The following is a 22562-nucleotide window of genomic DNA, read 5'->3' as shown; positions in this document are numbered from 1 at the left end:
ATGGTGACTAAATAGACACAAGTGAAGAAACTGGAAGTGACTTTGTGACATGTGTTGAAGGTATTAGTGTACTTAAAAACAGCTGGTGTATCCAAATCGTAACTGCACATTTGTCACCTTTTTTTTTTTTTTTTTTTTTTTTTTACAAACATATTTCGATTTTCTCATATTAACTGCTTAACTGCACTATCCTGCACTCCATAAAGGAGCAGTCATGAAGTTCTACAACATTCATTATGAGTAAAATTCGGAGAAGTCTATATCTCGAATACAACTATGTCGATTCTTTGTGAATGACCATGCATTAGGATGGCTCTCCTACAATTCTGATGTCTTGTGGAGTTCGTGTAACGACTCCCTGTTGCCGCCATCAAGAGGAAACAGAGAGCTACCTGCTGCTAGATAGCAGTGTCAAATTCAGCTCTTTATGTATGTGGACATTGTCTGATCAAAAGTATCCGGACACCCCTATAAAATGCGACATTGACCACTAGATGTCACCAAAGGCGGACCCACCTGTATAAAAGGTGGCGGGGAGTACTGAGTTGGAAGCTTACCAGCAGTAACAGCAGATTGGGTTGGCCGCGAGAGCTCAGTGACTACTCATTGTACGTCACCTGAGTAACAAATGCATCAGTGACATTCCAGTCGTTCTACAGCTACCTACGTCAACTATTGGTAACATGAATGTGAAATGGAAACGCGAAGGAACAATCACAGATAAGCCAAGACTAGCACATCTCTTATAGCGATGGGCAGACATCGCGAACCATTGCGTAGGGTGATTGTAAAAAATTACAAGAAATCAGCGGAAGGAGTCACCCGTGAGTTCCAATGTGCTAGTAGAATTCACATAGAACACTGTTTATGCGTAGGGATTAAAAAGAAATGTACAGTGGTCGAGTAGCTCCTCATAACCCATGAATTTTTGTAATCAGTGATAAGCGACGGCTCAGGTGGTGTAAAGAACGACAGTGGAAGACTGAAAACAAGGGACTTGGAGTGATGAATCAAGCTGCACAATGTAGCAATCTGGTTGAAGAATTTCTGTTTGGTTACTGTCTGGAGAACGTTACCTGCCATCAGGTGTAGTTGCAACATTGAAGCACGGGGAAGGTGCTTTTACGACATAGGGAAGTTTTTCGTGATTAGGGTGTGGTTCCCTTATTACTTTAAAGGAAACGGTAAATCCAGAAACATACAAACACACTTTACGCCGTTGTGTACTGCGTACAGTAAAAGAACACTTCGTAAAGCAGTGTCTGTCAGGCAATGGTTTGTGAGTAATACCATTTCTGATTTGGATTGGCCTGACCAGGGCAAAGACATGAACCCAATGGAATATATCTCTGAGATGAATTATGTGGTGTCACTGCCAGACACCACACTTGCTAGGTGGTAGCCTTTAAATCGGCCGCGGTCCGTTAGTATACGTCGGACCCGCGTGTCGTCACTGTCAGTGATTGCAGACCGAGCGCCACCACACGGCAGGTCTAGAGAGACTTACTAGCACTCGCCCCAGTTGTACAGCCGACGTTAATAGCAATGGTTCATTGACAATACGCTCTCATTTGCCGAGACGATAGTTAGCTTGCCTTCAGCTACGTCACTTGCTACGACCTAGCAAGGCGCCATTACCAGTTTATATTCAGTGTAATAATGTCTAAACAAGAGCGATGTTCTCCAATTGTGGATTAAAGTTAAGTATTCCAAGAACTACGTTCTGTTCTTTATAGGATAATTACTTTACCTTGTTCCAGACCTCACGCCAATCTGCGTGAGCTAAAAGCGTGCATTTCGGCCTCCTCTAGCAACACGGTGTTGGCTCTTCTGCCAACACATCAAATTATAACGTCGATTTCAGTCCAGACCCCAGCATCCAACATCACTACATTCTGTGGATTCGGTTCTTGAGGAAGAATGGGCTGTCATTCCTCCAGAGAAATTCAGACACCTCATCGAAAGTGTCCCCAGCAGAGAGATATTTTTGATCAGACAGTGTATGTTATATACCAAATGTGGGCATAATTAATGAAAAGCGCGAATTTGTGTATAAAACTCATATTTTAATTTGACACTCAGCCGTAAAAATCGAAATGTTCATTCTAAAGAACAACATCACACAGGGTGTTTCAAAAATGACCGGTATATTTGAAACAGCAATAAAAACTAAACGAGCAGCGATAGAAATATACCGTTTGTTGCAATATGCTTGGGACAACAGTACATTTTCAGGCAGACAAACTTTCGAAATTACAGTAGTTACAATTTTCAACAACAGATGGCGCTGCGGTCTGGGAAACTCTATAGTACGATATTTTCCTCATATCCACCATGCGTAGCAATAATATGGCGTAGTCTCTGAGTGAAATTACCCGAAACCTTTGACAACGTGTCTGGCGGAATGGCTTCACATGCAGATGAGATGTACTGCTTCAGCTGTTCAATTGTTTCTGGATTCTGGCGGTACACTTGGTCTTTCAAGTGTCCCCACAGAAAGAAGTCATAGGGGTTCATGTCTGGCGAATAGGGAGGCCAATCCACGCCGCCTCCTGTATGTTTCGGATAGCCCAAAGCAATCACACGATCATCGAAATATTCACTCAGGAAATTAAAGACGTCGGCCGTGCGATGTGGCCGGGCACCATCTTTCATAAACCACGAGGTGTTCGCAGTGTCGTCTAAGGCAGTTTGTACCGCCACAAATTCACGAAGAATGTCCAGATAGCGTGATGCAGTAATCGTTTCGGATCTGAAAAATGGGCCAATGATTCCTTTGGAAGAAATGGCGGCCCAGACCAGTACTTTTTGAGGATGCAGGGACGATGGGACTGCAACATGGGGCTTTTCGGTTCTCCATATGCGCCAGTTCTGTTTATTGACGAAGCCGTCCAGGTAAAAATAAGCTTCGTCAGTAAACGAAATGCTGCCCACATGCATATCGCCGTCATCAATCCTGTGCACTATATCGTTAGCGAATGTCTCTCGTGCAGCAATGGTAGCGGCGCTGAGGGGTTGCCGCGTTTGAATTTTGTATGGATAGAGGTGTAAACTCTGGCGCATGATACGATAAGTGGACGTTGGCGTCATTTGGACCGCAGCTGCAACACGGCGAACGGAAACCCGAGGCCGCTGTTGGATCACCTGCTGCACTAGCTGCACGTTGCCCTATGTGGTTGCCGTACGCGGTCGCCCTACCTTTCCAGCACGTTCATCCGTCACGTTCCCAGTCCGTTGAAATTTTCAAACAGATCCTTTATTGTATCGCTTTTCGGTCCTTTGGTTACATTAAACCTCCGTTGAAAACTTCGTCTTGTTGCAACAACACTGTGTTCTAGGCGGTGGAATTCCAACACCAGAAAAATCCTCTGTTCTAAGGAATAAACCATGTTGTCTACAGCACACTTGCACGTTGTGAACAGCACACGCTTACAGCAGAAAGACGACGTACAGAATGGCGCACCCACAGACTGCGTTGTCTTCTATATCTTTCACATCACTTGCAGCGCCATCTGTTGTTGAACATTGTAACTACTGTAATTTCGAAACTTTGTCCGCCTGAAAATGTACTGTTGTCCCAAGCATATTGCAACAATCGGTGTAATTCTATCGCTGCTCGTTTAGTTTTTATTGCGGTTTCAAATATACCGGTCATTTTTGAAGCACCCTGTACTTCCAATGTGGTTAAGACTGCTAGCGTAAAAGATGTAGCAAAACAGAAATATTCGTTAATTTTGGAGATTTATCTTTGAATATGCTCCCATTACCTCCACTGAATTTCTGTTAAGGAAAGTTATTTTTTTCTTAATTTGACACATGTAAGAAAAAGTAATTAAGTTCGAAAACTCTCAGAAGTCCACATCAAGAAAAAGATATCCTTTTAGAGTCAAAATTGATACCCGTCCTTTCACGCCTAAGTTGCGAAAGCTGTTGACGTATTCTTGCAAAAGAAGGTAACATCGAAAACTTTACAAAACTGTCTATTCGAAGTCTATAAGAATTTTTCAGTGTTCATGCAAACTAAAAGTCATGGAAACCATGCTAATTTCATCCATGGAATGCTAAATTTTTGAGGAAGTCTTAATTACGGAGGTTCGGTGGAACGTAATGGAAACCATACCAATTACTCTAGGAATATATGAAGGTGTCGGTCTTGCTTCAACAGATGCAGTCGTGTCTATGGTAAGATTTTCTATATAATTACTGACCTGAACTATGAGAAAGTTTGTTTTTCGTCAATGAAAACTGTTGTACATCCGTTTTAACAACGTCTTAAAATCTAGTTTTAAAGGCAGCTTAAGTCAGTAAATTATCTTTTGGTAAAATTATAAATTAGCTAAGATTATGTTCATGGTCTCTATACAATGAATATCGTGACTAGATGAACACTAATTCGACAAGCAAACAGCAGGTAAGGAAGGAGTGAGTATTCTGTCATGTATTATTGCTTGTTTAAGGTAGTGCATTGTTTTAATGGAAAATTCCCTAATGATTATAATGAATGAGAATTCCACGGCTCATCGGTTGACAAATTAATGCTTAAGAATTATTGTTAACTTAATATTGCATTACTTTTCGCAAACGTCATGTATATAAAATATAATCAACGTCCACATTTGTGATCCGTCAGTTGGCGTACAGTGGATGGTGATGGATATACGTCGTAATAGAATCATTTCTCCCTTTCATGTTCCATTCGTATACAGTAATCAACGAGAAATATTATCGATTTCCATTTGATTACTTTGGTACCGGCTGACGCCGAGCCGAGTGGACGCGCCAACCGCAGTAACAACAGGAGCAGCAGTTGTCTGATAGCCACGCGAACTGGCCGCACGGTTTAAGGCGCCATGTCACGGATTGCGCGGCTGCTCCCGCCGGAGGTCCGAGTCGGACATCGGTGTGTGTGTTGTTGCTAGCGTAAGTTAGTTTAAGGATACAGGCTACTTTTACGGCTCAATATTGTGTAAAAATCAACACCTATTTCTTTCAGGCACTGTTTATAATGTACATGTTTTACAGATTTTTTGTTGATATCACGTAATGCACCCCTATGAGGTTTTGGTCGCATCTAAAATCAAAAAGTGGGTCAAAATCATCTGTTCATTCACTCAGTGACAATTCTGTCACCGAAACGGAAGACCACAGAGATAAGGCCGAAATACTGAATTCGATCTTCCGAAATTGTCTCACTGCGGAAGATCGTAGCACGGTCCCTCCTTTCAATCGCCGTACGAACGTCGAAATGGCAGATTTTGAGATAACCGATCGCAGAATAGAAAAACAACTACAATCGCTTAGTAGTGGAAAGGCGTCAGGACCAGATGAGATACCTATAAGATTCTAGAAAGATTAAGCGAAAGAACTTGCTCCCATTCTAGCAGAAATTTATCATGGATCGCTTGAGCAACGAAGGGTTCCTAGTGCCTGGAAGAAAGCGCAAGTCATTCCCGTTTTTAAATAGGGCTGTAGGACAGATGCACACAATTATAGACCTATATCATTGACGTAAATCTCTTGCAGAATTTATGGACATGTTTTATGCTCCAGAATTACGAAGTTTTTGGAGAATAAAAATCTCCTCTATAAATATCGCCATGGATTCCGCAAACAGAGATCCTGCGAAACTCAGCTCGTTCTCTCTGTCCCTCCATGAGATCCATAGCGGCGTTGACAACGGCGCTCAGGTTGATGCAGTATTCCTTGACTTTAGGAAGGCTTTTGACACCGCTCCGCACTGCCATTTAGTGAAAAAAATACGAGTTTGTCGAGTATCGAAGCAGATTAGCGACTGGATTCAAGACATCCTTGCAGATAGAACTCAACGCGTCGCTCTGAACGGAACTAAATCGACAGATATAAAGGTAATTTCCGGAGTACCCCAAGGAAATGTGATAGGACTGTTACTGTTTACAACATAGATAAATGATCTAGAACAAACCGTCAGATTCTCTTTAAGACTGTTCGCAGATGATGCGGTTGCTATCTATAACAAAGCAGCAACACCAGAAGATAGTAACGATTTGCAGTATGACCTCTAGAGAATTGATGAATGTTGCAGACTCTGGCAGTTGACCCTGCACGTAAATAAATGTAACATACTGGACGTACATAGGAAAAGAAGTCCACTACTGTACAGCTATACTCTTGATAGTAATAGGGCATGAAACTATTTATAAATATTGATCCAGTACCACGTAAATTTTCAGTGGGGATAGGCGTCCCGTCCATCGCAGCCAGCAATTAGGTAAATTCCACAGCGAATAAAAACCCTGATCTGTCTTTTTCCTCTGTCCTTCGTTTGAAATAGGCAAGTTGGTATAGTTCAACACTTCCCAAATTAGTCTGGTAGTTTCAAGGACGGTCTATGTAATTGTACTGTGCGGTCTAGGATAGTACACCGTCAGCGATGCAAAAGTACATCCCGCTGCAGGTACTTGAGAGAGGTAATAATGTTGTAGTGCACAAAAATCCATGACATAGGTACGTGTGTGTTTGTATGTATTTGACAAAGTTTATACTGCTTTATTTTGCGTTATTTATTAATTATTATGTTATTTACTTTTATTGTATGCTGCATAGCGAACGAGCGCGGGAAGTGGAAAAATCTACGTTATGTATTTGTCCGCCACTGCCCAGTGGATTGCGCAGGAAAAAAAAAAATTATTTGTCAGAGGTGATAAAGTTTCCACTTTCTTTTCTTAACACATGAGTATACCAGAAGGAAATTTGTCGGAGGAACCAGACCCTACACACGAACCCACTCCTAATGTTTCACTGCAGTTGTCTGCCTTGTCTTAAAACCGACATCTGGCCGAGGAGCAGACAAGCTGGTGGTATGGGATACTCGAGTCATGGTTGTGTGAAGGTGATGGATCACTAGAGTTCTCCAGTCAGCCAGACTACTGCTTGTCAGGTAGCTGGAGACAGGATTTCAGTATCCCCGTTTGAATAGGGCCTAACTAGGCAGCTTGCCGGCACGAAACACGTGGTGTGTGGAAGCCAAGATCGACGTTAAGTTATGGGACCATGCACCATTCATGTCACCGTCACGCTTCCAATCGGTCATCATATCTGTGGATCAGCGGAATATTAGATACCTTGTCCCTTCAAACTGTCCATAATGGCGGTTGTATATGCCTAAAATATAACAAATAGGTAGAAGAGGTTGATTGTGTTAAGTTCTTGGGATTAAAACTTGTTATTAAATTGAGTTCCAAGGAACCTAAATTTATATTTATTGAAAAGGAAGGAACATTAGGGTTTAACGTCCCGTCCACATCGAGGTCATTAGAGACTGAGCACAAACCTGGAATGTTAGCTCGGAATATTTCAAAGATTGGGAAGGAAATCGGCCGTCCCCTTCAAAAGGAACCATCATGGCATTTGCCAGGAGCGATTTAGGGAGATCACAGAAGACCTAAATCTGGATGGCCGGACGTGGATTAGAAATACAGGATGGTATAGGCCCGGAGAACAGAATTCGAGGGTAGGCTAAAAAGAAATACGGCAGATAAAAGGAAATACAGTACTAACCTGACTATAGCAGATGTTGGAAGTGACCACCATTCATCTCTTCGCATTTTTGGGCCCTAGTCGGCAAGTTACTGAAGACAGATCGGAGCTGGACTGTTAGAACTGCTGCAATCTCATCCAAAATGTTCTGCTGCAGTTCTTGAAGACTATGAGGGTGGTTGCGATACACCTTAGACTTGAGGGCTCCTCACACAAAGTAATCGCACACTGACAGATCAGGTGACCTAGGTGGCCAGTATGGCTGCGACCAGACTGACCTCTGCTAACAACTCTGTCAGGCATGAAGATTGTATAAATGTGCTCCAAGGTTCGGCTGACTGTTTGGGCAGTTGCTCCATCCTGTTTGAAGTATCGTAGTGTAATTATATGCGTGGTCCGGTCGTATTCACTCATCTTGGCTACTTATTTGTCCCACCCTGTATATATTTGCAATGCGTATGTAACATTTGAGATATAAAAATAAAAAAGCTAGTATACTTTGCTTGATTTCATTACATAATTACCTACGAATAAGGTTCCGTTTTAGAGGAGCCAGCAGGATTTGTAGGTGGTCAAGTCCTCCTACTCCACTTTCTTCCAGCTGTCATATGTATTATTAATAACAACAACAAACAACATGAATGTTACGTAAAATGATTAAAGTTCTTCACGCTTGCAGTCCAGTAATGTGATCAATGAAAATAAGTGTTGTAAACCGATTTTCTGTTTGATGATGGGTGGCTACAATTGCCTAGGAATTATCTTATACACCTAAGTGTATATACATACATATTTGTGACATATTTATTATCCCTCTTAAATGAAAATGTGTTTCAGATACTTTGACTTAGTCCACACACAATCTGACCATTTCACTAAGGATCTGTGGATATAAAATTAGAAATTTATTTTTTGTAAGTATGTATTACGTATTCTTGTTTTATGACGTGTTTTACATCCTTAAAAGTCTCCTCACTGCGGGTCAGTGGAACTAAAAATATATCTGACCAAGAAGACGTGACTGATGAATCATGCTAGGGCATTCAGCATTGTCCGAATTGGTATTAAGGAGACAGTAGGGATATGGCTAATTGGGAGTTTGATGGATAATAAATCAAAGAATTGTGGTACGCCAGTGACTAGCTCCTGTACATAAATTGTAGAAAGTTGACGTTTAGAAGCTGGAACGTCAGACAAGGCTTGTGATTTGTTGGTTGCAAAATGACAAAAGCCATTTCTCACAAGGTGTAACCATTCACGTATGGCAGGAGCTTACACTCATTTAGTTACAGATCTTTGTTGCATTTCCATTGATTGTTACGATGTGAAACAAGCGATAATTTCTGCAACTTAGAAAAATCACTCTTTAGTTTCCAGTTAGGCAACCAGTTTAATTTGTCATGTAGGCAGTGGTTTTAAACAAGAGCAGTATATATAGGATACAGAATTATTATGATTTTTTGTGATTATGTGAAGCAATTAAGGCCTGAAATATTACGACTGACCTGTCACAGTATATTTATCCCTTTGCTGCACAAAAAGTAGATTTAATAGTGAACAAAAAGACTAATTTGAAGTCCACTGACACAACAGTACTAATGTCACGAGCTACATTACAAACCATGTGATGATGCAAAAGGCCAGAGAATGTTTTGTCATCGTATCGAGTATGAATGCCAGTAGAGCATGTTTGTTAGAACTGTGTCATTACTATTACTCTCTTCCGTATCGGAAACACATTACTTATAGTCTGATAAACCAGTTGCACCGGTGTCCTAAGTTTCATACAACTTAATAAAAGAAAATAACGGATGTGCAATAACTGAGTGAGTTGTTTGTCTTTGAGATCTGAGGTAACACAAACTGGTACTTTAAACGAGAGCAGTAATCGCTGTTTCAGATTCCTCTATCTTTTAATAACCATAAGGCAAATTTTTATATCAGTTTATTAACCTTCCAACCTTAAGGACTGAAAGTATTTCATTGTTAATGAGTATGTAATAGAAACATACTCTGGTACTGAAGATCATATCCGAACTATCTTTTACACTACGTAAAGTTATTTTAAAAGCAATAATTGCTCTCTTCACTCCTCTGTGATTTGACTGTCCTGAGGCAAAAGGATCTTCATGTTTTCTGTAACTCTGTTTATTTGTAAATATTTGTCTGGCTTTAAGAAAATAAAGTGTCATAGATGCATTATGCACTACATGAAACAAATTAAAGGCCAATATCTCTTCATAATATCATGAATTAGTCTACATTTAAAAGAACATCGACTTTGTCACTGGCACAGTTGCCATACGTAATACAATTTCTTACAACTGAGACATAATGTAACATGTTATTCTCGTCCATAATAAGATGCAAGCCAGGGCGAGTGATCAGTAGGAGAGCAACAGGCTTAGAATATACAAGGAGAACTTCATGCACAGAAAACTCCAAATGAACAATATATAACTACTTTATTAGTAAATAAATAACCAATTATTTAATCAAAATGATTTTGGCAAACAAGTGTTTTAATTTTGCTATGGTAGGCTATCACTTTCGTGGTTCCACGCACACCATGATGTTGTTGGCAGACTTCATAACTATTTCTGGGCTCAGGACCAGTTCGTCCTGTGGTGTTGAGAGCTTGAAATTACGTAGAACTTTTGAAAGTGTACACTTCATCTCCAGCAGTGCAAACTTTTGCCCTGAAAACAAAATTCAAAGTACTCATCAAACGTGACTGTGATGAAGCTAACAGTTATTTCAAACTTCTATATTACTTATTGGCAAAGAGAATTTTAAGTGAGCCACTTTAAGTGTAACTCGGAAATTGTAACATCTTAATGACAGTGGTACCTATGCAGTCATCATGGTGGTTGTCACAACACACTGTAATGCGAGTTTATGAAAGATGGTTGGTTTGTGGGATTAAAGGGACCAGACTGCTACGGTCATCGGTCCCTATGAAAGATGGCCCATGAATACCATTTCTTAACAAGAGGAATAAATTCACTCCATTAGTAATTGAAAAAGCGTTTATTTGCATAAAATTGTGCACATGAGACAGGTTTCAGGCTGCAGATTCCATCTTCAGGCTTTACAACAACAAGGGAAAGTAAGAGGGATACTACACTCCTGGAAATTGAAATAAGAACACCGTGAATTCATTGTCCCAGGAAGGGAAAACTTTATTGACACATTCCTGGGGTCAGATACATCACATGATCACACTGACAGAACCACAGGCACATAGACACAGGCAACAGAGCATGCACAATGTCGGCACTAGTACAGTGTATATCCACCTTTCGCAGCAATGCAGGCTGCTACTCTCCCATGGAGACGATCGTAGAGATGCTGGATGTAGTCCTGTGGAACGGCTTGCCATGCCATTTCCACCTGGCGCCTCAGTTGGACCAGCGTTCGTGCTGGACGTGCAGACCACGTGAGACGACGCTTCATCCAGTCCCAAACATGCTCAATGGGGGTCAGATCCGGAGATCTTGCTGGCCAGGGTAGTTGACTTACACCTTCTAGAGCACGTTGGGTGGCACGGGATACATGCGGACGTGCATTGTCCTGTTGGAACAGCAAGTTCCCTTGCCGGTCTAGGAATGGTAGAACGATGGGTTCGATGACGGTTTGGATGTACCGTGCACTATTCAGCGTCCCCTCGACGATCACCAGTGGTGTACGGCCAGTGTAGGAGATCGCTCCCCACACCATGATGCCGGGTGTTGGCCCTGTGTGCCTCGGTCGTATGCAGTCCTGATTGTGGCGCTCACCTGCACGGCGCCAAACACGCATACGACCATCATTGGCACCAAGGCAGAAGCGACTCTCATCGCTGAAGACGACACGTCTCCATTCGTCCCTCCATTCACGCCTGTCGCGACACCACTGGAGGCGAGCTGCACGATGTTGGGGCGTGAGCGGAAGACGGCCTAACGGTGTGCGGGACCGTAGCCCAGCTTCATGGAGACGGTTGCGAATGGTCCTCGCCGATACCCCAGGAGCAACAGTGTCCCTAATTTGCTGGGAAGTGGCGGTGCGGTCCCCTACGGCACTGCGTAGGATCCTACGGTCTTGGCGTGCATCCGTGCGTCGCTGCGGTCCGGTCCCAGGTCGACGGGCACGTGCACCTTCCGCCAACCACTGGCGACAACATCGATGTACTGTGGAGACCTCACGCCCCACGTGTTGAGCAATTCGGCGGTACGTTCATCCGGCCTCCCACATGCCCACTATTCGCCCTCGCTCAAAGTCCGTCAACTGCACATACGGTTCACGTCCACGCTGTCGCGGCATGCTACCAGTGTTAAAGACTGCGATGGAGCTCCGTATGCCACGGCAAACTGGCTGACACTGACGGCGGTGGTGCACAAATACTGCGCAGCTAGCGCCATTCGACGGCCAACACCGCGGTTCCTGGTGTGTCCGCTGTGCCGTGCGTGTGATCATTGCTTGTACAGCCCTCTCGCAGTGTCCGGAGCAAGTATGGTGGGTCTGACACACCGGTGTCAATGTGTTCTTTTTTCCATTTCCAGGAGTGTATATGTGCACTGACGCATCTCATTGCGCTTTGCTCGACAGGTGGTTGACCGGTCTTGCTGAGTATCCAGGACATGTGGCGGGCCAGGCATTTATATGGTAAGCTACTTTTGAGGTTGACAAATAGGCATTTTACGGCATTTATGCCTTCATTTTACTTTGTTAACGCTATGCCACATGTCAAGTCATTCTCAATTGGTTTGTAGCTCACATTGGTTCCCCGTTTTCTTTTTTCCCTTGGTTAGGCCCCATTCGCCTGGTTTGGTACTGACTGACTTGAAGAACCTTTCCATGCCTCACCCACACAGGATATCGCATGCTACTTGACAAATTTGCTTTGCTGATTTTTTTTTTTTTTTTTGTTTACATGACTGACATGATTTTCTTGTATGCAATCAAGGCATGACCAGATGTTCACATCTGTATGCACACTTTTAATGTTAATTAATTTTGTGTAGTATCCTTCTTAGTTTCCTTTGTCTTTGTAGCACCTGAAGATGGGATTTACATTCTGAAACCCTGTTTATTTATCCAAGTAAACGATTTCTCGGTTACAACTGGAGTGGATTTATACATCATAAAAATATTAGCAACAATCGTGGATGGCCCACAAAGAATGTATTATACGAGAGGCTACACTCCTTCACCAAGGATTAGGCTTACAGACTTTTCTCGTCTGATATGTGCTGCCATCTCCCGGTAAACATAGTAAGCTCTTTCCCACTCGATGACCTTCATTCTTAGAGTAGCTGCAGTCTGTTGAAAGCAACCGTGAGTTCTCTAAGTGGCAAAATATATTCTTACAGTGTTGTGTTGTAATATTCGACGGTGAATTGTGCTTTTATATTTGCAAGACACTATTTTGAAGACTGTAAATTAAGCATGATATAAGTTATACGTTGTTTGCACTACAGATTGTTGAGTGTTTCAAAATGTTTGTACCACTCAAGGGGCTGTTGAAATCAACTTTTTCTTAACATGGAACTGTAGGATAAAATAGGGTGCCTCTAAGTTTGGTAAAACAGGGTAGGTCCCCGTTTTATCGAACTGATTTAAAAATCGCCATTTGCGATTTTCAAATTGTTTATTTAGTTTTTTCAATTAGAAAATTTATTATTATTATTATTATTGTTGTTGTTGTTATTGTTATTCACAGGATCTAACTTAAATTATGCCATAATTATGGCACCTTATAAAAGGAAAACTGACAGACAGTCATGGAGTGAAGAGAGTATGAAAGAAGCTGTAGCGGCAGTTTTGGCCCAAACAATGGGCTATTTGAAAGCATCAGAGTCCTTCGGCGTTCCTCAGAGTACTCTGGAAGCACGTGTAAAAAAGGCCCTGAGTGGAATGTGTTTAGAGGATGCTACAAAGAAAGGTAGGCGTATTTACTGCTTTAGAAGAAATTAATTAAACTGCTGCAGTTATTATTATTATTATTGTTGTTGTTGTTGTTGTTGTTGTTTTAGGTCTAGGCTGCTACAAACCTACGTTTAATCAGGAGCAGGAAAATTAACTGGCTGAATATATCCTGTTAATGGAAAGCTGATAGTTTGTATTGACCATAGATGAGGTGTGGAGTCTTGCTTTCGAACTGACAGAGGAAAATAACTTGCCACATAACTTCAGCAAGACTAAGAAGATGGCAGGTAAATGCTGGTTCTATTCGTTTTTGAAGAGGAATCCGGAAATAAGCCTGCGTTCTACCGAGCCAACATCTTTTGCCAGAGCAATGGGCTTTAACCGTGCAGTCGTGAAGCAGTTCTTTGGTTCCCTGTTAGAACTTTATAACAGGTACAACTTCACAGCGGATATAGTCTGTAATGTGGATGAGATAGGAATTATAACAGTCCCTAATAAGCAATCAAAGGTGCTTACATTGAGGGGAAAACGTCAAGTAGGCGGTTTCGTTTCTGCGGAGAGAGGCATCTTAGTGACTGCTGTAGCCTGTATGAGCGCTTCTGGAATTTATATGCCTACAATGTTTGTGTTCCCTAGACAAAGAACCAAGCCTGAGCTGCTGGATAATGCTCCGCCAGAATCCACTGCGGAGTATCACCGTAGCGGATGGATGCAGAAAGAAATTTTCCCGAAGTGGTTTCAACGACTTGTTGAATTTTCTAAACCAACGGCAGAGAAACCTGTTCTTCTGCTCTTTGATGGTCACTCGACACTCACAAAGAGTACTGAACTTATTGATATGGCTAGAGAAAATCATGTTAATCTCTTATGCTTCCCCCCACACTGCACCCACTGAATGCAGCCCCTGGATGTTGCATTCATGGCCCCATTGAGTAACTATTACTCTCAAGAGGTTCGAGAGTGGCTTCAGTGTCATCCTGGACGAGTGATAACCATCAATCAAGCTGCAGGGCTGTATGGGACAGCATTCATGGAAGCTGCTTCTATTGAGACTGCTGTAAATGCATTCCGTCTGGAATCTTCCCCCTGGATGCAGATATTTTTCCCTATTGGATGTATCAGCCTGCTGAAACAACAGACACCGACCAATTGTTGGAGATAGGTGATGTCCTGCCTTCGGAACCTACTTCAGAGTCATTAAACAGAGAAACATCTTTTCCAACCACACCAGGGTCTTCCCAGTCGGACAGGCCTAAGCCTTCAACTTCAGCTTTCCACATCTCTCTGAAAGACATAAAAGCAGTGCCGATAGCTGAAAGAAAGGAACAAAAATCTGATAGAAGAAGAGGAAAGGCAGCTGTTCTTACAAGTTCACCTTATAAGGAAGAATTAAAGTCTTCTATGAAAAAGGGGAAGACTCCCAAAAGGAAACTTCAAATGGGGCCACATTCTAATAGTTTTAGGCCTACTGAAGTCAGAAATGATGGACAGAAGAAAGCAAAGAAAGTTGGAAAAGTACAGGATTATAGCACATCGTCAGAAGAGGAAGGAGAAGATAATAATACAGCTTGCATTTATTGTAACGAACTTTTCTCCAATTCTAAGTCTGAAGTAGGCTGGGTGAAGTGTTATGAGTGTAGTGAATGGGCTCATGATCAGTGCGCCGGCATTAGTGATGATGATGATGATGATGATGAACCATATAAATGTGATTTTTTGTACATGAAGTGATTGTCAGGGTTTGTAAATGGAGTTTTTTTTAATTTCATTCTAATGTAGTACCATGTTTTATCCAACGGGGTAGTTGACACAAGCGTAAAAAATTCTTTTCTGTGATGAGACATATTTTTTAAATGTATGTTTTTCATGCCCAATTGTAAGTAGACAGAGAGGGCAATTTGTCATTAAAAACTCAACAGATTGGTACACATAGTTCATTACATATGCCACTTTGTTTATTAAGTACCCTATTTTAATCGACTCTCCCCTAATGATAATCTTACTTTTATTTGTTAGCATCATCAGTTTTGTAAAATAAATTTAGACAACGTTGCCCATAGGAGAACAGCGATTTGGTGCCACCACAAGATCGGCCGAGGAGCCGCCAGCACCAGCCATAGTGGGCTCACATTCTGAAGATGACTTTGACTTAAGTAAACAAATAAATATCATTGTGATCTAGACTGTTATTTTCACTAAATCATGATTTTTGTTCCCTGTTCCTTAAAAAAGTATTTCTGTATCAGTGGTTTAACTTTATACTTGTCTTTTTCTCTTTTTTCCAAATTTCTTTGCTCCACTCCTTCATAAACAAATTTACAAGAATAACAGATCTTTATTCTATAGCCACGTTTCTTGTGCTCTAGAGGATGGGTGATAGCTCCCCACTGCCCTCAACTAAATTCATAGAAACATAATCTTCTATTTAGTTAGTTGCCATCACCGTTCCATAAGCCATTACTCAACAAGGATAATGAGGCATATGAACAAATGTGCTCATGAAACCACATTTCACACACAGATACTGTGTATCGTAATCAATACATTTAGGGAAGCAATACATTAATAGCCCATTGCCATCCTCAGTGTGAACCTAAGAGTGTTCTGCCAGTATGTGCTTCTGACGGGATATTCTAGAAACTGTCAGGCACTTATATAAGGAAGTAAAAAACGTATCGAGTAGGATCACGTGAGCAGAAAAACATAGATGACTTAAGCAGCAATTTATTATGCCAGAGAAAGACTTATTTGAAAGAGCTATACAACACGACGAGGAAAAAAAATGAAAAATATGTTGGGAAAGGCAACACTGGAGATGACAATGATATATCAATACACAGTTATTTCTAAGGAATTATTTCGATACTATACTGCTGATAAATGGCTGACACCGATACATTTCTCCGAGATATCATGCATTAATAATTCCACTTTGTATATGTATTAATTGGGTCTTGGATTAAGTACTCAGTATTTTGTTACACATCATGTCAAATAAACTTTTTAAATTTAGATTCATTAAGAATTTCTAGCACCGGAATGTTACATGACACATAATATAGACTATTACACACATTGTTAACTTCATAAAGTTGAGACGAGAGTAAAAAAATTAAAGGATTTTTCAAAGGAAAATATGGAAAACTGCACTGGCAATGAGGATGCTTTGGAACCATATTTTCTGCATGATGAAATGATTTTTAATTTCATCAAACATTGTCAACAATATTCTTGTCTCTTGTCCTTGGTCCTCGAGCAAGCTGACTGTTACGTAGCTGAAGCCGTTAAAGGATAGAAGTCCAAGTTTAGAGTTAGTAATAGGAGAAATATAGAAACCTATCTCTGAGCAAGTATGGTAATTTTCATTACTAAATTTAAGTCAGTATTTGCATATTGTACGAAATAAAGCTTGGCCACAAACTTGAAACTCCCTCCCCCTCAAGAAATTTGACAGGGGATTTGGGGACGTGGAATGAAGACGTTTACCTGCTCTGCAAATATTTTTGGATCCAAGATCCAAAAACAAAACTTTTTCAATCCATTTATATCTCTAAAACAGATTAAAAATCTCACTGTAATTTCTCTATTGGTTAAGATGCTAATTTCAAAGGCTGGCAACACCATCACTGAAAGAAAGTAAATTGTGCCAAAATCTTTTTTTTAATTGAGTGCCTCAGACATATTGGAGGTAAGCGTACTTGCCTTCTTACTGTCAATAACGACATAACATATGTTTCTGATCTCCTACTATTATTTGCATTATTTGCAGTTTAGTATCACTATTTCCTATCATTATATAAACTAATGACTTAATTAAATTTAATGTACCCTGCTAGCTCTACGAATTTATTTTAAGGGCTATGGAAATGTTACAGTTTTTACTAATAAAAATTAAACAAATCTCGTGAAACCACTTTTTGTGTAACCCCAAAGAAAACGTTTTATACAACAAATGTAAATAAAATGTTTCTGTCTCAAGTAAAAAAATAATAATAATTTCACTATGATATATGTTATTGAAACTACATTATGTTCAAAATATTGATATTTTATGAGCACTGTACCGTCAACATCTATGTCATTCAGTCAATTTAGCAGCAAGTCGATATATTGATGTTGAAGGAAATTTTGCAATCATAGATAGCACAATATAAGTGTAGGGCATCACATATTAGGAGATTTGAATATAGTGTAACTGTAAGAGGCCACTCGGTTGGCTGGGTCACAGTATCAACAAGGCTACTGGCAGTATAATGGTCTCTACAACGAGGACGTGCAGGACGTGCTTCAAACAAAGAAAATACTAATCCATTCGTACTTCATGCTTTGAAGAAAACTGTCATACCTGTGAGAGAACAGCAGTGACATAGTCTGAAGACTCCTCAACCGATATTAAAATCTCAACAAAGACTGCCAGTTGCTTTTTGAATCACACTTGATTGATTCGTCATTTTTCTTCATATCTTGGCGCCATACCACACATCAACACTGTGCAATCAGTGCCGCAAGCACTTTTATGTCTGCGATGAACTTGATTTCGCCAATAGGCGGTGTTTCCATCATTTAGCAGCAATACACACCGATCAGCAAGAACAGGATTGACTGCTAATTAGACACATGCATGGTGCATGTAGTATCAGTGAGCATCTTGTTCCTGTGCAGAATAGGGAAGGTACACAATCTATCTGAGTTTGACCAAGGGCAGATTATGATGGCCCAGAGGCTTGGCACGAGCATTTCAGAAATTGCACGACTTGTTGGGTGTCTGGTGCTGTGGTGCGTGTCTTCAACATGTGGCGAAACCGAGGTGAAACTTCGTTCAGACGTCATGGAGCTGGTCAGCCACACATCATTACAGATGTCGGACGTCGTAGGATGGGCAGACTGGTAATACAGAACAGGTGGCGAACTGTGGAGGAACTAACATCAGACTGTAATGCTAGACAGAGTGAGAGTGTGTCTGAACATACAGTGCACTGAACACTTATAACGATAGTCCTCTGCAGCTGAGGACCTAACCTTACGCCAATGTTAACACCATGATATCGGCAACTACAACTGAAATGGGTACGTGACCATTGGCACTGGACATCAGCACAGTGGCAGAGTGCTGCATGCTCTGATGAATCATGATACCTTCTTCATCATGCTGATGTTACATTCAATGGGAACAGCTCCTTGACACCTGTACTGCAGGACAGAGACAAGTTGGCGTGGCTCCTTTACGCTATGGGGAATATTCATGTGGGAATCTATGGGTCTAGTGGACATCATGCAAGGCACCATAATGGCCAAAGTGTATTATACACTGGTTGTGCACCTCTTCAAGATAATCATGTTTCCCCATGGCATTGGCAAGTGGCATTTATGAACAATATAATGTGCCATGTCACAACACAAGGCCAGGTTCCAATTGATGCACTGCCTACCAAGGCCTCATTGCTTCCATGCCACAATGCGTTGCCGCTGTTATCTGTGCCAGCGGTGGACATACTGGCTGTTAGGTGGGTGGTAATAACGTTCTGGTCAATGTACTAACCGTGATTCAGGAAAGTCATTTATATAGTGTAAACTATATTACAGTGTGTAATACTAATAATGATGATCCAAATTATCTGTCACATTTGTTGAAGACAAGGAAACATCGCAGCAATATATCAGGAAAGTTCTTCACTGCACTTGGTGTTATTTTGTTGCTACATACACACTGCAGTTTTGCAGCAAAGTAATCCTTGTGCTTATATGACGAGTTCAGCGAATCACCACTGTGAGGTCTTGGCAATATTCCTTCTATCATTGTGCTCTATCTGGCACTTGTTAATCACATTTGTAACATTCATAAATGATTTGTCACAGTTAACAATATTCGCAAATAATGTCAGATATACAGCTGTACCTGCGTGACGATTGGGCAAAAATTACTGAGTACAAAATGTAAAAATAATATCGCAGGGTATTCCACCGTTTAGCTGCTTACTGCATAGCCACAATGGTAATCTTCATCAAACACCAATCTGTTGGCATTAGTATTAAAAATGAAATTTTTACATACTTGGTTGACAAATCATTTGTGCTTTTGACATTATTTGCCAGTGTGTGATTTACTAACTGAGTTCCATGTAGAGATATTGTGTAACGGTTTCCATGGCCAACAGTGATTTACTAAAATATTTTACTGAGATAGGTTACAAAAAGTAGCCTTTCATATTTACAACAGCTTCACACTACTTTAGAAATATGAAGAAATATCAATGTTCATGTTAATATTCCAGTCCATGGCATGTGATAGTACATGTTGTTGTTGTTGCTGCTGCTGTTGTTGATGTTGATGTCATATTCAATCTGAGGAGTGGTTTGATGTAGTTCTCTATGATACTCTATCCTGTACAAGCCTTTTCATCTCTACGTAATTACTGCAATCTACAACCATTTGAACCTGCTTACTCCAGTGTAGCCTAGGTACCCCTCTGCAACTTTTACACACCATGCATACCTCCATCGCCAAACTGAAGGTTCTTCCATGCCTCAAGAAGTGTGTTATCAGTCAATCCTTTCCTTTAGTCAAATACCTTCTGTTTGTTAGGACACATAATTTTCCGATACCCATCTCAAGTTCTCAGTCTCTCAAGCACCAATGATACAAACACAATATCTCTCTACATTCCTATACCGATACTACACTAGAATAAGTGAGCGAACTGGCGCAGTAACGTCACAGGACTAGCATGCGAGAGGAATGGGATATCAAATCCTCATCTAGTCACTCCGTTTCAGATTGCCTGCAGTCTTAGTTAACCAAATCAGGTGAATACTGGAATGATTCACTCGAAACAGTTGATTATATAATGGTGGCTTTCACGGGCGGTATTTGCATCCTTAATGAATTTTGTTCTGTAGGGGACATACCCTGGTCTGTGCATAAGATATTGTCTCCTAAGACTGGAGACATCATAAATGGTACTAAAGACTCAGTTACCATTTCCAACTTAAACTTGCTCATCAAGCCGAACTGTTTAAATGTATCCACGCAATGGTTGGGTCGTGACGACACCAGACCGCTGCTCAAGGCCTATGGGAAATATCTAGTTGGCCCCACAAAGCATTCATTTCACACGAAGTGACATGAATGTGACGCCATTGTGACGTGTACAAATTGTATGCATTGACTTTTGTGACTGACACCCTGGACTACCCACAGTACCAATGAATAAGGTCACCGAGCAAACACTTAGTCACCACAGCGTGCAGTCACAGATGAATCATTAAGCCTTTACACATAGCGCAGCAAGCGAGTCACATGTGCAACCACGCACACACTGGCTCTACATGAGGATAAGGCTTTAGCAACCAGTGAGACATTCATGATTCAAGCATACACTGTACTCAAACATGTGTAAATGTAAGGATGTGACAGAGTAGCAAGGAGGGGCAATCATGTTGGGCAGTGTCCAGGTGTTTGAAGTTGTTGCATCTGTTGGTTTTTCAAGATGGATTGTTCAACGTGTTTACAAGCAATGGTGTAACACCAGACACGACGTCCAAATTGTGGTCAAAAAAGATCCTCACACAGGAATCGGAGACGCGTTTCACAGCTTGTGAATCAAAATTGCTTCCAAACCAAACACGAATTTCTGCAGCAGTGAATGAAGGTCCATTTGAACAAGTTAGCGAGAGAACACTGCAATGCACACCGCATGCAATGAACATTTTGAGTCTGTCACATCGCAAAGGGCCACTACTCACACTGACACACTCGTAAAGATGATGACAGCAAAGATCAACAGTCTGGAAGAATATGTGATGGTTTTCTGAACACTCCCCACATTGTTACATCTCAATTGGCCTGCAAAATCACCTGACCTGATCCCCACAGAATATCTGCAGGACTTGTTGGACAGTAGGTAAGGCGTCGACATAATCATCCTAACAATTTGGGGGGAACTGTGCGATCAAATACTCAGCAAATGGCTTAACTTGGATGCGATGTAGCTGCACAGAATTGTGGACTTGCTTTCTAACTGAATCTAGGCTATTATCAAGTCAAGAGGCAGAATTACATGGCACTGAATGATGCTTCTAATTATTTTTCTTGGGTGACTAATTTTTTATCCAGTGAACTTATCTCGGTTGCCACCGTCTCATGATCTTAAACTACAGTAGCCATTGTAGCACATGAATTAAAGCGACAGCTCATTGTATCTTCAGTTGGTAGAGTCACTGTAATTATGGAAGCTAATCTGTCCTTTCTTCCTTTGAAAATGGCAACCTGTCAATTTAATACAACAAGTAACAACTGTACATAAGTGACTTCTGATGTTAAAAAAAGGAGCTATCATGGCACCATGGTTCTGTAGGTAGTGGCTACTAATCCAGACCTAGAGGTCCAGTGTTTAAACCCATTGCTATTTTTACCGTCCTGTTCTGTGTAGGTAGAGCACAGTTCATGATCACTAGCACTTATGGTAAACCAGAGACCGGTGGAACAAACAGGCGACTCCTAGGGTCGATGATGGTGGAATTCACAAAGTGAACTACTAACCAAAAACAAGTCCAGATGGTAGCAAAGTCATCTTAATCTCTATAAACAGTTCACGAACCAATCTGTATCAGATACATAACACAAGCAAGATCAAAACTCTAGTGATCAATGGCACATACTTAAGGCTTCAATAAACTATTGAGATGCTTGCTGCCTTACCGACACACTCGCCTCAGTGGACATAGACTTTTTTTTTGTTTTTAGTTATTGGATTACGGGATATTCTCATATAGCCATCTCAATCTTTGATTGTCAGTTATGATTATATGAACATAAGGATAACGCAACGCCCATGCCCAGAGCAGAGGAAATCTCGACCGCAGCCGGGAAGGGAAACCGGGCCTCTTCAATTAGCAATCTGGAGTGCTGGCCACGTACCTACCACGGTGGACTGTACATAGACTTACTACAATCAACTAGACTGCTTACTGGTGCTAGTGTAACGTCCCCATATTGAAGCCACCATTTGCATAGCAACGCTGTGTTTGCGTTTAGTAAATGATGCCAAATAGGTGATAAAAAAGTTGCACACACAATGACTTCACAGATGCAAACAACGTTCATAAGGACTCTATATCCCTGTTGTTAGAAGATAGTGTGA

The 22562-nt window shown here is 41.2% G+C and overlaps 1 protein-coding gene across 3 annotated transcripts in view; it reads right to left on the bottom strand.

Annotated features, from left to right (window-relative positions):
- Positions 1–9961: 9961 nt before the first annotated feature.
- The window catches only part of LOC126470359 (cytochrome P450 4C1-like), a 368651-nt gene continuing 356050 nt past the window's right edge, over positions 9962–22562 (bottom strand). For all 3 annotated transcript variants that reach the window (XM_050098157.1, XM_050098155.1, XM_050098156.1), the window contains one exon: positions 9962–10214. In XM_050098157.1, coding sequence (XP_049954114.1) covers positions 10060–10214 — 155 coding nt within the window. In that variant the 3' untranslated portion in view covers positions 9962–10059. The remainder of the gene's footprint in view (positions 10215–22562) is intronic.

This window comes from Schistocerca serialis, chromosome 3, assembly GCF_023864345.2.
Source record: "Schistocerca serialis cubense isolate TAMUIC-IGC-003099 chromosome 3, iqSchSeri2.2, whole genome shotgun sequence".
Classification (NCBI taxonomy): domain Eukaryota; kingdom Metazoa; phylum Arthropoda; class Insecta; order Orthoptera; family Acrididae; genus Schistocerca; species Schistocerca serialis.
Note: the sequence above shows the minus strand (reverse complement) of the source record. Positions and strands in the feature narration are given on the sequence as shown.